Raw genomic sequence first — 18,108 nt, 5'->3', positions numbered from 1 at the left:
GCAATATGCATAGTCCCTAGGACTGGTGGCGTTGGAAAGTGGTGCCCATGGCCAACGTTGGCTCCATGGTTTCCAACCCTATGTCCCTCAAAATCACGCCTCCTACGGTCGTGGGATTGTCGCCTTGAGCGATTACCTTCTTGAGCATTTCGATCGTATGGATCATGACGTCGATGGCAACTTTCTCTAGCCATAGGACGATGCTCTTGATAGCTATCTTGAAGCCTATCAAATCTTCTTTGCACAAGTTCATTGCCACGTCTTTCAGTAGTGGCCATAGCTTCAATAAGCTGTTGAAAACTTGTGATCCGTCTTGCATTTACATGAGTCCGGAGTAAGTCAGAGGACCTCATAGCATAGACGGGGAAGGTATTGAGGGTTTTCTCAATCAACTGGTCTTCTGTGATTGTTTTTCCACAAAGACGCATCATTGCTCTGATGCTGAGAGCTTCCGAATAAAATTGCATGACAGTGTCAAATTCAGAGAAGCGAAGATCTTTCCATTCTGCTTCTGTATTCGGAAGTATGGAGTCACGAACATTGCCATATCATTCGCGAATCGCATGCCAAAGCTTTATGGCGCTATCCTCATTTATGAACTCAAACTGTAGGTCACTATCCATGTGACGTTTCATGAAGGCAAGTGCCTTGGAATTATCTTTCTCAGTTTGAGGGTCTGGAGCTGTTTCTATAGGACAAAGCTCTTGGATTGTATGCAATAAATCACGGGCAATAAGGTGGATCTCGACATCAGTGACCCAAATTAAGTACCTTTTGCCTGCATAATCCAATGGAACAAAATCGAGTTTGTTCATGTTTGACATCCTGAAAGATGAAACAGGGACAAGTTAGTTTCGGAGTCAATGCTTCCACGAAAACTAATAAGATTTCCGAGCTATGCTACCAAGAAATCGATTTCCAAGAATGATTGGATTAGACCGAAACAATGATGTTTGTATGGTCGTAAATCGATGCTTACGGACGCTCTTAGTCCGAAGTCTTACGAACGCTCTTAGTTCGTTAATTGCGTGAATCCCCACGATTCCGCTTTTCAATGATCGAACCCACGTTATAAGAAAGGTGGGATGTAGAAGAAGGGAGGTTTTCAAGTCCCCGAGAAAAGAAGAAGAAATATAAATTCCGAATTATAGGAACTTCAAAACTTACTCTTTTGAATACTTACATGTATTTGGATCACGCGCGTGTCGATGCAGGCGTGATGGAGCGAAGCAATCCGAGTAGAGGCGTGCAGCGAATGTTCGGAGCAAATTCTCTTCTGAACAGTTTTCACTTTGATTGTTGTACTGGTCTCAAATAACTCCGATAAGGCTGAAATTCGGAGGTCAGATGGAAGAGACAGAGATGAACAACTTTGATGAAGAAAAGATTTTTATCTGAGGTTCCGAACTAGATGTTTCGGAGCCTGCAAACAGACGGACGTGCACAGGAAAGGGGAAAGGTGCAGTCGGTGTGCGTTGGTGCTGCAGGGGCAGTAGGGATGCGTGCGCAGGGGCGCGTAGGTGCTGCAGGGACAGCAGATGTGCGGCAGAGCTGCAGGAGCAGCAGTGCAGCGACGCGGGGCTGCAGATGCACGAGCGCGTAGGCGGGCAGCACGGAGCGCAAGGGCGCGTAGCGCTGGGCGCGCAAGGAGCAGGCTGCAGCGAAGGCTTGGCTAGCTCGGGCTAGGGGCTGTTGGGGCAGTAGGCACGCAGGTAGGCAGAATAGTTGGTTTCGGTTTTTGTGGCTAGAGTCGTGCTGATAACGTGTTTAAGTATATTGGTATTGAGAGAGATTGATGAGAGAAGTGTGTATTATTATTGAGAATAGGAGCCCTATATATAGGGATTACAAAGTACTAGTTCTAATGTTACAAGGAATACCAATCCGTGTAGGATTGGGAAATCTAGAACCTTCTCTCCTATTGCTACTCCTAGTTTGATAAGGCACACTAAATCGATATTCCTTCAACAGACTGTAATATGTGAAGAAAAAAAAATCAACAATTAAAAGCAAGTAATTGTTGCCCAGTTTCATTGGTCTAGTCGCATTATTATTTTATGTCATAAGTAAAAAGTTATTAGTTCGAATTATAAACCCAAACCAAAAATCCAAAAAGATGGCTCCTCTCCCAGAAAAACCCTAGCAGAGCAGACTCGCTCTTAGCCTCAGCGGCGCGGTAGTATCACCACCATGCACGACAGCACTTTTTAGCGATCCTTCATGATAAGTTATGGAATCTTGGAATGGAAGTTGTAGAGGGGATTGTTGGTCGATGTAGACGAAGGACTTCATGACAGTTGATTTGCTAATGTATTGCTAATGAAGTTACATATGGTTTGCCATAAAGATTGTTCTCCTATTACCATACAGAAATGAGTGTGGATTTCACTTTTTGATATGCTATATTGAGTTAGGATTGATACATCTTTCCAGAAAACTAAAGACTTCATTGCTCAATCAAGACAATTATCACAGCTTCATCTCAAAATCAATATACAAATGAAACTCATGAATGCCAATCTAACAGAGTAAACACAAGCATGCTTGATTACCATCTCAATGTACCACCAAGAGTGAGAAAAACATAACCCGGTTGAAGTTCTATGATCAGATGAGTATGAAAACCGATATGGCAGGTAGAAACCAAGAAGTGTTGTTCTTGAAAATTCGTTTCATGGCCTCTGATGACGATGGCATTCTTGCTGGTTCTACTGCTGAGCTCGGTGGAGTTGAGAAGCTTGGTTTTGTGCTTGACTTGTTTGTTGGTTTTGGCCGTTTCATAACCTGAAAATTAATTAACGTCCCAAACTCAAATTAAAGGCTTCCCTAATCTGCGATTAAGGTAAAATAATCAAGATAATGATGAAGTGAGTGAGACTAGTACCAGAAGGAGGAGGACCTGAAATCACCGAAATCGTGGTGTTGAGGAGAGGAGGGAGTTCCGTCGACTCTGTATGACAAATTGGATCCAAGAAATCATAATCAATTTTCATAATTACAGATTTGATTTGAGAAATCAAAGATTGGGGGAAAAGAAAGTGATGGAGATAATCAAGAACCTGAGCAAAGGGACTGAAGAGAAGTAGAAGCAGCGGTGGAGTTCCGGCGACCGCAAACGGAAGAGAGCGAGAGGACGCGAGCGACGGTCATCGGAAAGCCAAGCATCGGAGGATCCTGGACGAGGTAGCAGAGGCAAACGGCCCGGCCGGACTCCGCCGCAGACGAGAACGCGTCGCAGCACTTGGAGGCCGGCGAGTCGGAGAGGTTGTTCGGCGGCGACGCGACGTACGTGTTTGTACCCACATTTGCATGTCCACTCAGACATAGCTAATGTGCATAGTTAGATTGATTTCTAATTACAATGAGCCGCTCAAAAGGTAATTGGGCCGGTAGCCAGAAATGTTGGCCGATGAATAATTGGACACTTCGTTTGGTCCAAGTCGAGTCGGACAAAGTTAGGCCATTGGTTATCAGCCGGCCTGTAGTCGTCAATTTAAAAAGAAACTTATTGTCTAAAAGCCCATCGGCCGATTGTTCAAATCCCTCTAGTCAGTTTCCAACTCGAACTCAACTTAGAAAGATAATAGCCGATGTAGTTAGTAGTTCAACCAAATTGAAGTTCGTTAGCCGATGAAGAGAGTTCAATCCAAGATAGTCTACTTCAAGATTAATTGCAGCCGTTGATGACAACCATCAGAGCCGATTCAGATAGAGTCCAACGTCAAGTCAGCCGACGATAAGTATTGAAGCCAAAGCAAGATAGAGTCACTGCGCCAAGAGGAGGCCGAAATCCACTCAACTTCAAAGAGCCAAGAGATAAGTTCAAGTCACAAAAGCAGCCAATATATAAAGAAGCATCGACAGAAGACAACACACACAACTCCAGAAACTCAAGCCATCAAGCTTTTCTTATTTTCGTATTGTCCTTTGTTTAGGTAAAAGTTCCGTCTGTCTCCCTAGTTTATTTGCTCTGCTAGTTACAATTTCAGTTGCTTTAATTTCCTTGTAGCCTAGTATCGATTTTGAATTGTTCTCTTTGTTTTCTTTCAAACAATAGTTAATAATTTTCAGCCATTCCAGATTTCAGTTTCGTTGTTATCTTTTATTTGCTCCTTATTGTCTTTATGCTTTATTTGTTTGATCATGTTATTTACTGTTCGTCACTATGCCAAAAACTGCATCACACTACACTTTTCAGACAACGAAAAAAAAATTTCCGTTGTGTGATCACTGAAACTGCTTCACACAACAGGTTTAATGAGATTGGCGTTGTATAAGGAGGTCGTACATCAATTTTTTTGGGTCCAAGATTATTGTACAACAGTTTTAAGGATTTGTCTGTTGTCTGAATGTATAAAAAATTTCCCCCTCACCTTGCTCAAATTTGGGTCGAAATTTTGTCTCACCTTGCACAACAGTATAGTTGTACATGTTGTATGAGAGTAAGTTGCAAAATAACATACAACACATTTTTTTGTTTCCATTGTGCAAGTTTGGAAGAAAATCAGATGTACCCCAAAATGTGAGTGAGTAGCCCCAAAAAAGACAATATTTGAGTGAAATGCTGGTACACGATTGTAAGCTCCTACAACGGAATGACTTATTTTTGTTGTGTGAATGTACGATGGTAATCCTAGGCGGGAGAAATGAGTTTATGATTTGCACTAGGCGGGAGATTTGCTTGTTGGTCCCTCTCGACAGCGCCTCACTCGCGACTCGCCCCACTCTCGACTCGCCCAGACCCAAAATCAAAACCCTTTCTCGACTCGCCTCACACTCGACAGACCCAGAACCAAAACTAAAACCAAAACCCTCTCTCTCGACAGATTCTCACTCTCTTGACAAAGCCTATAGCCAAAACCTCACTCTTCTCTCTAACCAAAGTCTCATCTCTCCACCGGAAAACTCATCGAGTCGATTCAGCCTCTCCAACCAAGTCAACCCGGGCGGAAACTCACCGGATAACTCATTCCCTTGGAGGTAAAGATTCTGAAGCGCTGTTGGCGAACAGGTGAGCTTATTGGAGCGAAGACTCAGAACTCCTCAAGTCTAGTAAAACCCTAGAAATTTTGAGAAAGCAAACTCAGTCTCTCTCTCTCTCTCTCTGTGGACGACGAGAGCTCGCTCTTCCCATTTGATTTCAGAGCCGAGGTATGAAATCCTTAACACCCATTTGATTTCTCTCTCCTTTATCTGTTTCCTCATTAATTGTTCTCTGAAATCTGCATTCCAAACAAAATTTCAGATCAGATCAATTTTTCTGTTTTGTGCAATTTTAGATCTGTGTAGATCTGGAGATTTAGAGGTAGGGGCGTTTGGGTTAATGGATATATTGGGGGTTTTCGATATCACTACAGAGTTTTCTTTTTCGTGGCAAATCTTGATCTACAGAGTGTGAGGTGCGTAGTTTGGGAATTGTCCGTGAAATGAAAGTGCTTTTGGTTTTAATGTGAAATGAATTTGGAGTATGTTATCTGCGTTGTTTTGCTGGCTTTGAACATTATGATGATAGAGTGGTTTATTGTTACTGCAACTAAAAGTATGATTTTATATGTTAGTTCAATCCGTCACAAACCCAGAAGCTGAATTCAGATATTTCTCCTCACAGTGCTGGTAAGTGTGTGTTTGGTTTTTTTTTTTTTTTTTCTTTTTCTTTTTTCAATACTGAGATTGGATGTTTCCTTTATCTGCATTTTCAATGGCTTTGAAAGCAACATGAAAAGAGGTGTTGTAAGCATAATTGGTATGAAGTATGGGGTGTGGGACACTCTGTTGTTTTGAATTTTGATGGCTTAGTTTCAAATTGCTTTGGCTTGCTCAGTTTCTGCGGTGAGATTGATGAGAATAGAGATGGGAAACTCTGGGATTTCCGTCTCTGAATACTCACACCATTTCGTGCTCTAGTTTTCAGAAACGAAAACCCACCAAGTTACCATATGAAACAAACCATTTTTCAAGCTCTTCTTCAAAACCAAAAGGACCCTCTTATAGAACCCACCATTTTATAAGTAAATTCTCAACCTTTTTTATGTTCTGGTAACTGGGTTTCTCTTCTCATTTAAGTTTTCTTGTCTATTTTCTAACTTGGGTTGTTTCCAATTCAGCGTAGGAGTGCTACAAGAATGCAAGCTGAAAACGAAGATTTCGAGTTGAAGCAAATGAGAGATATGGCTACTGCCAAAAAAAGATGGGATGCTCTGGTATGCTATGAAACTGAGAGTGAAAGAGAGAGAGACTTGCTCTTTTACTTTGCAGATTGTAATGTTTTATGTTGCATTTAGATATATTACTGTGGTTAATTTGGAGTTTTAACTGTTTGATATGAATTACGGACGGATTAGTTTTGAGTTTCGATGCTCAGTTATGATTTGATTCTTTTGTGCTTAGTATTCTGTGATTGTAGGTAGATCTGGAATTACAAAATGCAAATTGGCATATCTTTCTATCATGGTATTTTTCTTTAGTTACAAATTCCTTTTTGTATGTTCATATATATATATATATATTCAGTAATTAGATAATTGTTTTATTTTACAATTATTGTATTGTTTTCTTTTATTTTGGGAGATAAGGAGGACTTGTTGCCGACTAAAGAATAGAAGAGGGGGACGGGAAAAAAAGAAAGTGGACAGAGAGGAAGGAAGAGAAAAGGACGATAAAAGAAAGAGAAGAGAGGGAGGAGGAGAAAAGCAGGGGAATCAGGGAGAAAGAAGAAGAAGAAGAGAAAAGAGGAAGCACGGGAAAGAGAGAAAATAGGGAAAGAAAAACAGAGGTGAGTAGTGACTTTTTATGATGGGTTTGGATTTCAGAAGAAGAAGAGATTGAATATTGAGATGATTTTGGTTGTCGGTTGTACAATATAGCAATGGGTGGAAGTTTGGCCATTTGTTTTTGAATGGGTGAGGAGGAAGAACTAGTTTAAGACGGTGAGTGACTTTTATATATGAAATTATGCTTTTCTTGATTTTTTTACTGTTTTCATTATGTCTTTCTGAAATTGGTCTTGTGATTGTGATGTTGTGAGATTGTGAGATTGGGTTTGGATGGTTTCATTTCCATATGTTATGTTTAGACTCGTAAGAGTAAGCGATTGTTCAGTGACCAATGTTCTGATTTCTCCTAGCACTTATTCTTGAGAGTTTGGGCATTCTGCTATTATCGCTCTTGGGTTTTAAAAGGTCTTGAAATTTGACTTTATCAACTAGTTTTGAAAACCATTTATCTAGTGCTTATATATGTGTCCAGTTGCCTAATTGTTTAGTGGAAAAAGTTGTTTCATTCCCTGTTTGGTACCTTATTTTGTTTTCTTTTAAATATCGAAATATTGGTCGAGGCTGGTTGGCAAACTGTGATATTCTGGAAGGCAAACTGTGTTTGGAAGGAAGATTTTTTGACGTTGATCTGATATTTTAGTTTGAATTCTACTCATATATAATTTTATGTATGTTTCGCTGTGCTTTCTACCTAAACATTTGCTTGGTGGTTTCGGTATGGCTTATTGCTTAACAAATGCAATGGCAGGCTACTGTAGGACCATGTAACACACCAGAGCCGAGTGCTTGGAATGCAGTAGAGAAAAGCAAATGGAGCAGGTATGCTTACATATGAGAGTCTATTTCACTCTGCTTGTGCCAAACAACATGTTTGTGAATTTATTTTGATTGATGTTCCCTTGTTTCATTGACTTGGTGATTAGTAGTTGCTGTTTAGATGGTTGAAGTAATCAGGGAATAGCAAAGGTTTTTTAGTCATTAAGTCTGGGAGCAAGAGGGAATATATGTATAATTAATCAAATAATGTAGATATGTATAGTGATCTGTGGATGTTTGGACCATATGTGATGCTGGATTTGGGAGGACAGTGGGTAAGTTGATTATCTGTGATAGAGGCATAGAGCAAATTTTGGTAAACTGATATTTCATGGCAAGTTCATAACATCAGAAAACAGCTACAGATATATTAAATGTTGTGACTACTTCAGCACCAAAATATGTAGTCTCATATTTCTGCTCAGACCTAGGCTTGATCAACAGAAAATATATAAGAGATGGGGTAAATTTTGTAACTATTTTCAGTACCAAAATTTTTATAGTCTCATTACAGTTTAGGAATCCCCCTTGAACTGAGAAGATCAACACCCGCAAGTTTCCAAATGGAAGCTTTATATGAGGGTTGACAACTAATATAATGTTGCTTCCATGAGAATTTCAAAATTTCTAATTATGAAACATTATTTATTAAAACACAAAAATTGTTATTTTGTGTGTGTTTGTGTTCCGTATGACATAGCTTTTGAGTTGTTCGTCACAGACCTCTCTTTTTCACCATTTAATTATAATGCATTACACTGTTGTACATATGTTGGTAAAAGACTGCGCTGCAATAAGCTTATGACCTAGTTGGAGATTGTGTTCCACCATCTTCTTTTATAATAGTGCATAGTATGCTTTATTTGCAGCTGGAAGAAGCTTGCAGACATGGCCTCCACTGAAGCAATGCGTCTCTTTGTGAAGACATTGGAGGTCTGTGTAATAAGACTCAGATCTATTTATATTATTTTTTATTTTGGGGGGGGGGGGGGGGAGTTATTATGTGAAGTGAAGAGATCTGGATCATAACTTCTCTACATTCTTGTAAAATGTCAGTAACAGTTCATATGCAGCTAAGTAAATATAGTCACTTGACTCAATTTCTCATAATTTTGTTATCATGTCCATGCCTCATTCACCAAAATGATTAACTAATCCTTTTAATATAATAAACTGATTTCAGTGGGAGAGGAGAGGCAGCAGCTAATACACCCAAGTGGTATTCATTTAATCTACACAAATCTCATATCATGGCTAGAAATAGATGTTTGCTTCCAAAGGGATTGGGTTTTATTTGGAGGGTGTAGCTTCTTGTGGAACTGTATGATGAGTTTTGCTTCCAAAAAGTTTTTAGTTAGTATAATTCCAAAGCTTCCCCCATAATCTTCTCTGTTCAGACTCCAAAGCTTCTTTCTTTAATATTCTCCACACAAGTCAAGTATAATTCGAACCTCTTCTTCTTCTTCTTCTTCTTTAGATATCGGTTCACTTCTGCTCAAATTTGAAAGTGGGTTGGTTTTGGGCTCTTCATGGTTTGATGCAACATCTCTCTGTTCTCAGGTACTCCATTACTCATCTAGCTCTATTATTTCTGTTGAATTTCTTTCTTATCAGTTCTGTTCTTGAGTCTATTCTGGTACTTACAGTCCCTAGCTTTCTTGAATGTGATGTATGGGCTAATTTGGCCAGTACCTGTTTCGCTTGTTTTACTGAAATTTGGCTATTTTCTTCTTGCAGATCAAGAGAAGGACCTGGTTGGACGATTCATGAATGTATTTATGAATGTCAAGATATCAAGGTAAATTGTCTTAAAGTTTAAATTTTTCCCCTTGACAAACGAACAATGATTAACCTTTTATGTGCACAATAAGATGTTGGCACTTGGTAAGTCTTGTTCTGTCGTGAACAGCATTGTTACATCCAACCTTCTTTATTCTTTCTTTTCAGGTTTCCTCTTATTTATTGTGGAATTTCATTTGAATTCCACTGGAATGTGTTTTATTATGTGAAGTGAAGAGATCTGGATCATAACTTCTCTACATTCTTGTAAAATGTCAATAACGGTTCATATGCAGCTAAGTAAATATAGTCACTTGACTCAATTTCTCATAACTTTGTTATCATGTCCATGCCTCATTCACCAAAATGATTAACTAATCCTTTTGATATAATAAGCTGATTACAGTGGGAGAGGAGAGGCAGCAGTCAATACACCCAAGCGGATATTGATCAAGTGCGAAATGAATGGGGGAAGTTTGTTGTCAACACATGTGCATAAGCCATGAAGTAGCGCGCTTGTTGCTGGTACATTTTGCTAAAGAAAGTATCTTTTTTGTGCTTCTCTGCTGGTAGATTGTCATGCACCATGTGTGGCATGTTTTGGAACAATAGATATATATGTATCAGCTTTTTGATGTCCCAAGTAGATGGGCATGCACTAGAATGCTTTTCTTATTTGAAATGTTGGCTTCAATGATTAGTGGTTTGCAAAGTTTATATTTGATGGTTTGCAATGTTTATATTTGATGAACTACTGTTCATTTGGTAAATGGACCAAATGAATGTACAATTTAATTCAGGAATGGGATGTTCAAATAATCAAACAACAGAATAGAGATATAATGACAACTGCCCGTTGTCTGAATGGCCAAAATTGGGACAAACACACTGCAATCGTTCATATCACACATCAGTTTTTAACAAATCAGTCTCTTCTAATTTATACTCACACAACAGAAGCAATTGAACTCTGTTGTCCAAAAACTAAATCAGACAACAGTTGCAATTGAACTCCGTTGTCCCAAATGTTGATCATACAACAGATATAGTCTAAGCACTGAAGTTTGAGGATCAATCAGACAACACAAAAAATAAAAGTATGTTGTCTGATATGCTTAACATACAACAGCTTGAAACCAAGCACTGTTGTCTGAAGGCAGCGCTTCAATTGCTGCGCAGCTGCGCATGACATCTGCCTAGCCATCTGTCGAGCCATCACACAACAGTTATAACACATACCCGTTGCCTGTTTGTTTATCAGACAACTGTGTTCCACCGTTGTTTGAATTTTCAACAGACAACGGCTCGCTCTACAACGGTGGCACTCCAAATCAGACAACAGTTTCTGTCTGTCGTCTGATAAGGATTTTGGCATAGTGCGTAGTCGCATAGTAGCTATCAATCTTGAAGATTTCATCCGTTACGAGTTCACCTTTACAGTTACTTGTTATTATTTGGATCCTATTGACTTAAGCCCTGTGACCAGACAATTCATATTCACTCACACTCTCACAACCACACCCAATTCACCCGACCTTCAGCCATCAAGTCCTTGATCCAAAGGCAGCGAACTATCGGCCGAGAATCAGTTCCTTTCTCGACCAACAATTGCTTGATAAGTCAGAACTACATCTACTACAACTACAATTGCACACTTGGCCTTCTGGCCGTGTGCTGGCACGCCTCACAATCTACTCACCAAGAAGGACATTTGTTCCTTGATCTCTCGGCTTTGTGGCCGAGGTGATTTTTAGAGGCAACACCTTTTGGCACGCCCAGTGGGACTCAAGATTACTATTTTCTTAGTAAGGTTGAATGCAAGGGAAGAAGGTTAGTCAACAAAAACAAGACAACCCGTACAGTGTAAACAGGGGAAAGAAGTGTATTCGGTGTGGAGAGTCTGGACATAATTCAACTTTCTGTCCATCACGGCCGAAGCTCGATCTTACTCCAATCAGAATGTCACTCGAGTGAAGTGGGAATGGGACTTCAGATTCTTCATCGGCAGAGCAATCAGCCGATGAACGTAGAGCTCAAGAAGCAGCAAAGACTGCAGCAGCCGAATTAGCCGCAAGGCAGGATGCTACCCAAGCAGCGGCAGCCGACGCCGCTGCAAGGCAAGAAGACATGAGACGAGCGGCCGCTGAAGCAGCTTTGGCCAGACAATCTACTGAAAGTTCATCTAGAGGCTCACCACTAAATGCTTTTCAGGGTGCCTCAAATAGCGCGACCACTCCCGGCGCTATCATATATGCAGCTCGAGATGGAAGAATCAGAGATACTGTGGAAGCTGACTATTTAGAACCGGCTGGAGTGTCAGCCGAGTATATGTATAAAGTATTGAATGAAGTTTTTAAATTGCAGACGAATGAACTCGCTGCCCGAGGAGAAATCAACAATAGAACGTTGGTAGATCAGTTAGCCAATGTTTTGGGAGAGAATACTAACCGATCAATTGGAGGATTGCAAACGTCTCTTGAGCAGCTGAACCAAACAATGGCGGCTATGGTGAATGGTCAGAACACTTTGCAAACCTTGTTGATACAAAATCAACAAGGCCAACTTAACCAAGCACTTCAACCTCCATGGCAGCAAGCTCATGCTTATGTTCCACAACCACAGGCTCAGTTTCCTATTGGTGGACAGCCATTCCAAGCTCAACCCCAATTTGGAATGGCCAATAACTATGTGCAACAGCCGATAAATAACAACAACGGTTTGGGAGGACAAAATCCACCTAGGAATGGGTTGACAGTCGAAGAAATTAGGAGAATCTGTGAAGAAACTGTAGGGCCGGCTCCTAGAAGAACGGCCAGGCCGAGATACACCAAACCATATCCGGAAAGGGTTGAAAACAGAGATTATCCGAGGGGATTCAAATTTCCTGACTTTCCTCTCTTCAGTGGAGATGATTACCAATCAACCATAGCACATATTTCTCGGTTCACAGCACGGTGTGCCGAACACTCTAGAGATGATGACTTGTAGCTGAAGTGGTTTGAAAACTCATTGACCGGCCCTGCACATGCGTGGTTTGTTAACTTGGCACCTAATTCTATTCAAAACTGGGCCGACATGGAAAGAGCTTTCCATGAGCAATTCTATCGAGCTGAACCAGAAGTCACAATTGCCGATTTGGCAAAGATGTATCAGGAAGCACATGAATCAGCCCAAGATTTCTTAGACAGATTTAAGGCCGCAAGAAACAAGTGCAGAGTTAATTTGGGAGAGCTAGAGTTTGTCCGGATAGCTCAACAAGGTCTAAATTACGAGTTGCGCAAGAAATATGAAGGAGTTGATATTAGGGACATCTTTGAATTAACCACTAGCGTGGCTAGATACGAGGCAATCATCAGAGAAGAAACTCAAGCTAGATCAGCCTCAAAGGGAACTTATTATAAGAATCCTACTGTTCATGCTATGGAGGCCAATTTCGAAGGTTTGAAGGTCGAGGAAGAAGATTCGGCCGACATCAATGCTGCCGAATTATTTATAAACAAGCCAGTGGTTTGTAAAGCCCTTGCAAAGCCAACAAACCCAATCAAGGATAAACCTCAGCCGATAACCTATCATACCAAAGATGGCACACCTTTAAGATTGACACCTACCCGCACTTACACTTTTGATATCACAAAGGCTGACATAATTTTTGATCAACTTCTTGCTGAGAAAGTAATTAAATTGCCAAACGGCCATGTCATACCTAAGGCCGATGAAATTAGAAATAAGTCTTATTGTAAATTTCACAATTCATGGAAGCATTCTACTAACAATTGTGTGGTTTACCGTGATGCTTTGCAGGATCTCATCGAGAAAGGAAAGCTGAAATTCCCTGAGACGAGCAAACCGGCTCAGCTTGTCGATACCGACCCTTTTCCAGTCAACATGGTGTACGTCAACTTCCCAAGAGGTCACAGGAGGAATTGGCCAAATATGAACTTGTCTGATCCTAGGGCCCGTAAGAGGTATATGTTTCGTGACCAGAGGAGGGAGCCAGTTTATGACAGTCAGGATGAGGATGCATATAATATGACAATGCCACCGGCTTTGAAGGCCTCATCGTCCTCTACTTCAAAAGCACCGCCGGCCAGTGCTGTGATTCTGTGCAGCCGTTGCAACTGTGAGGTAACCCTCAGTAATCTTATGCAAATCAAGAACCAAGAGTTAGCTACTGATCAACAGGTAAAGCCAGAGTTAAAAGCTCCAACTAATTGTGAAGAAAGTAAGAAAAGAGATACAGGAAAGAAACATGCTGGCAATGACTTGGAGACTCCCACGGCCAATTCGGCCGAAAATGAAGTACTTAAGCTTTTTGGCCCTCACAGTCCCAAAGGATTTTATCAGGGACAGCAAACTTCCCAAAGTGTTTTTAAGAGGATAAAAGAATCTGAAAACGCCGAAAGCGGACGACTTTCGGTGAGGAGGAGGTTGACTTTTGAGGATGATGATCTAGAGGGAAATTTTGCTGACGGTTTCAATGGCCGACGACAATCAGGTTTTGACCAAGATGATCGATTTTATGACCAAGATTACTTTGCTAGAAATAGAGGCCGTAGACCTTATCGGACATATCGGCCACCAGTAACTCATGACAATAGGTGGTATGGCCGAGCGGCCAGAGACCAACCATTTTCCCCTTTGACAAAAACTCAAAAGAGACGCATGCAAAGGGAAGTGGCGGCCGCAAGGCAGCAAGGGTCTGAAGGGCAGGAAATCAAACGCTCAACTGAAGCCGATACAGAGAAGCTCCCATAATAAGAGAGGACTTTCATAAGGATTCAGGAGAAACTATGGAACTTGAGACCATCGGTGACCAGTTTGAGAATGTTCTTAGCTTTCCAAAGTTACCTCATCTGCGGTTTACTGAAGGAGGGGTTAAGATCTTCAAACATCTCAACCCTCCATTTAAGTTGGCTGAATTAGAAACAATGAGAAAGTTCCATCAGAAACATTCAGCCCTTGCAGTCTATGGGCTTCCGAGGAGTCAAGATTATATTCTCAATACAATAATAGCAAATTCTGATGCAGATCATGCTCTGATTCGGCAGGGTTTCCATAGCCGATTCATTACTCCTGGTTTGAAAGCCTTGTATCAAGCGCATCGCAAAGGAATCCAAAAGAAGGATATCGTCACTCAAATTCCAGTTTCAGAAGCCGACTTTCATTTCCTTAGATGTTTTCATAGAAGTCACTCGGCTGAGGAAACCTATGGCATAACGCCAGAAGAGGTCCAGCTCGCAAGAGAACTAGATGATTATTTAGAAAAGAAAGACTTCGCAACTGAAGAGCAAGCGAAGGTCGATGCCAAAGCTAAGGATATTGAACAACAGAAAGAGATCCAGAAGGCGGCTAGGGATAAGACGCCAACTGGGAAAATCCCCACCATAAGAGTACTGAGAGGACAGGATCAGCCGTTCTCAAATCAAGATCTGGGGATGATGAAGAAATATCATAGGATATATTCAGCATTGGCCACTTATGGCCTAACTGAGGAGGAAAGCGCGATGATGAAGATGTTGGAAACTGATCTGTCTTCTGAGTCTTACCTCATCACTGAGGATTCTAGCATCGGCTTAAAGATCAGTTATCAGGCTATGATGGAGAACTGTAAGATGGAAGCCAACACTGATAACTTGCCCATTTCCGATTCTGACCTTGCTTACCTTCGCACTTACCATAAACAACATCCGGCTGCTGAGATATATGGATTCACATCCGCCGAGAGCAAATTATTGGACAACTTGTCCAAATACCTGCGGGCTCGTGCAATTGAATGGCAAGCTGAGACAGAAAAGGCATCTACCAAGCTGACAACTGGGGCCATTGAAGAATTAAAGAAAGAGCAAACTAGTCTCAATCAACATTTGAAGGATGAGGAAATGGTAGAAGGTGCTGCCACGAACAATGGCAAGCAAGACGATTTTGGAGACGAAGGTGATGAGGAAGTCGATTATGGGGAAGAGGAGGAACAATGTGACTATGATAATGAAACTGGAATCGACTACGACATAGGAGATGACACAGCTTTTGACATAGAAAACTTATCCCCATTTTACAAGGACGAGGCCGCTTTTGGAAAAGGAGGAGGTAATACAATGGACATCAACATGGTTTATGTCCTACCTTCAGAACTCAAAGCACAACCAGGTCAGTCAAATGAACTGATCGGCGACTTTGTTGCTGATCAACAACCTCGATTTGAGATTGATGAAGTTGATGCCCAGTTGAAGGATGAAGACGGCCGTGTGGTACTCACAAAACCAACGGCCAAAATGGCTCAACATTTGAAGCCGTTATACATCACGGCTTACATAGAGGGATATCCAATAACGAAAGTTTTGGTGGACAATGGTGCAGCAGTTAATGTGTTACCTACAGCCGTCATGAAGAAATTACGCAGAACTGAATCCGATTTACTCCCTTCAGACATTACAGTGAGCAACTTCTCTGGAGGTAAGAGTAGGCCAAGAGGTATCGTCCCACTCGATGTCACTGTGGGGGAAAAGACAAACATGACGGCTTTCTTCGTGGTCGATTCATATGCTCATTACAATGCATTGCTTGGCCGCGATTGGATTCACCAAAACATGTGTGTACCTTCTTCCCTGCATCAAGTTTTAATCTTCTGGCATGGCGACAAAATTGAAGTCATTCCAGCAGACAATAACCCATTTCAGGCATCCACCAATGTAGTGGAAGCAAGGTTTTACGAGGATGATATTGGTTACTTCACTTTCAGTGGACAAGATAGCAAGGGCCGACCTACCCAAGTTACGGCCCAGAAGATTGTCAACCTAAGGGTTGAGGATGTTTTGCAAGACGCAGAGCGTCCAACCTTGGTTGACCTATTCAAGGATAATATCAATGTCTAGAGGTCTCTAGAAAGAAAGGCCGCAGTCCGATCTATTTTAGGACGTTTGCTGGCCTATTGGGCCGACAGGACTACCAAGTCTAACTCGGCCATCAACTTGATGGAATATATTACAGAACAACAGGAAGAAGAACTGCAGTTGGAAGATATCGGCCCAGCCCCGGCCGAATTGGAAGATACTGAAGCCGAAACTCAAGATCCCGTAGATCAAATTAACTTGGGAGACGAGGATAACCCTCGGCTGATCTCTATCAGTAGACTTCTCGATCCAAAACTGCGAACAGCGATGGAGACATTATTACGAGAATACAAGGATTGTTTTGCATGGGAGTACCATGAAATGCCTGGGCTCGATAGAAGTTTAGTAGAACATGTATTACCTCTTAGAGACGATTGTAAACCTTATAAACAAGCTCCTCGGCGATGTTCCGCCGAGGTACAAATTGAAATGAAAGAGGAAATTGAAAGATTGTTACATGCTAAATTTATTAGACCTGCTAGATATGTGGAATGGGTTTCTAACGCTGTACTTGTAAGAAAGAAAAATGGCAAGATGAGAGTATGCGTTGACTTCAGAAACTTGAACTTGGCAACTCCAAAAGACGAATATCCTATGCCAATGGCCGATCTATTAATTGATGGAGCGGCCAAACACGAAATATTATCTTTCATGGATGGTCATTCTGGCTATAATCAAATATTTGTAGCCGAAGAGGATGTACATAAAACCGCCTTCAGGTGCCCCGGCTTTGTTGGAACCTTTGAATGGGTAGTGATGCCTTTCGGTTTAAAGAATGCCGGAGCGACTTATCAAAGGGCCATGAACGCCATTTTTCACGATTTACTTGGCAAAACTGTGGAGGTGTACATAGATGACATAGTTGTTAAATCAAAAACCCGATCGGGACATCTAGCCGATCTTGAGCAAACATTCAAACGTATGCGAAAACACAAACTTAAAATGAACCCCAAGAAGTGTGTTTTCTGAGTATCAGCGGGGAATTTTCTAGGTTTTCTCATTCACCAACGGGGAATTGAAGTTGACCAAAATAAGGCTAAAGCTATTATCGCCGCACCCGCTCCTTCTAACAAACAACAGCTACAATCATTCCTTGGTCAGGTTAATTTTCTTAGACGATTCATCTCTAACTTGGCCGGTAAACTTCGGCCTTTCTCTTCTCTACTTAAGTTGAAAATTGGAGATGAATACAGGTGGGAGCCAGAACACCAAAAAGCTTTCGACGAACTCAAGAAGTATTTAACACAACCCCCAGTGTTAGTACCTCCACAGAAAGGAAAGCTGTTGAAGCTCTATATCGCGGCCACAGCTGAATCAATTGGGAGCATGTTGGCTCAAGACAATGATCAAGGAAAGGAACAAGCCATCCATTATTTGAGTAGAATCCTCACACCTGTTGAGATAAGATATTCGCCGATTGAAAAACTGTGTCTCGTGCTCTACTTTTCGGCGATTAAATTACGAAATTATATGTTACCATCAGTTGTTCATATAATTTCACAAACGGATTTAATTAAATATATGCTGACTCGGCCGATCATCAAAGGCCGAATTGGAAAATGGACAATGGCACTTTCTGAATTTACTTTCAAATACGTGGCTCAGAAGTCAGTCAAAGGCCAGGCATTGGCTCAATTTCTTGCTGACCACCCTTCTGTTGAAATTGAAGATATGGAGAACGTTGAAATAGATACTGCACAAGTCGGCCAGATGTATCATGAGCCTTGGCTACTATATTTTGATGGCTCAAGCACCAGTGACTCCGCCGGGGCAGGGATAGTGATTGAATCTCCAACCGGCCAAAAGCATCAATATGCCTTCAAACTGGACTTTGACTGCACAAATAACCA

The 18,108-nt window shown here is 41.3% G+C and overlaps 2 protein-coding genes across 6 annotated transcripts; one reads left to right on the top strand and one right to left on the bottom strand.

Annotated features, from left to right (window-relative positions):
* Window positions 1-2,548: 2,548 nt before the first annotated feature.
* On the bottom strand, window positions 2,549-3,192 carry LOC133711386 (uncharacterized). The gene is made up of 3 exons (XM_062137517.1): window positions 3,060-3,192; window positions 2,885-2,950; window positions 2,549-2,784 (listed from the first exon to the last, which is right to left on the bottom strand). The coding sequence occupies exons 1-3, from the start codon at window positions 3,163-3,165 to the stop codon at window positions 2,549-2,551; spliced, it is 408 nt and encodes a 135-aa protein (XP_061993501.1). The 5' UTR covers window positions 3,166-3,192.
* A 1,462-nt stretch (window positions 3,193-4,654) lies between these two features.
* LOC133712819 (uncharacterized) lies at window positions 4,655-10,110 on the top strand. Of its 5 annotated transcripts, XR_009847623.1 has the most exons (11): window positions 4,655-5,151; window positions 5,559-5,613; window positions 6,105-6,200; window positions 6,388-6,450; window positions 6,573-6,772; window positions 6,864-6,926; window positions 7,522-7,592; window positions 8,459-8,522; window positions 8,773-8,808; window positions 9,067-9,149; window positions 9,327-9,362. XR_009847623.1 is itself a non-coding variant. In XM_062138929.1 (9 exons), the coding sequence occupies exons 4-9, from the start codon at window positions 6,123-6,125 to the stop codon at window positions 9,865-9,867; spliced, it is 450 nt and encodes a 149-aa protein (XP_061994913.1). In that variant the 5' UTR covers window positions 4,655-5,151; window positions 5,559-5,613; window positions 5,822-6,008; window positions 6,105-6,122; the 3' UTR covers window positions 9,868-10,110. The 5 variants fall into 5 exon arrangements, 4 of the variants coding, with proteins under 4 accessions (XP_061994913.1, XP_061994912.1, XP_061994914.1 ...); XM_062138929.1 differs by lacking the exons at window positions 6,388-6,450; window positions 6,573-6,772; window positions 6,864-6,926; window positions 8,773-8,808 and adding exons at window positions 5,822-6,008; window positions 9,775-10,110 and having other exon boundaries at window positions 9,327-9,387; XM_062138928.1 differs by lacking the exons at window positions 6,388-6,450; window positions 6,573-6,772; window positions 6,864-6,926; window positions 8,773-8,808 and adding an exon at window positions 9,775-10,110 and having other exon boundaries at window positions 9,327-9,387.
* Window positions 10,111-18,108: the final 7,998 nt, after the last annotated feature.

Source organism: Rosa rugosa, chromosome 5 (genome assembly GCF_958449725.1).
Source record: "Rosa rugosa chromosome 5, drRosRugo1.1, whole genome shotgun sequence".
NCBI classification, from domain to species: domain Eukaryota; kingdom Viridiplantae; phylum Streptophyta; class Magnoliopsida; order Rosales; family Rosaceae; genus Rosa; species Rosa rugosa.
This window is presented reverse-complemented; position numbering and strand designations above follow the sequence as displayed.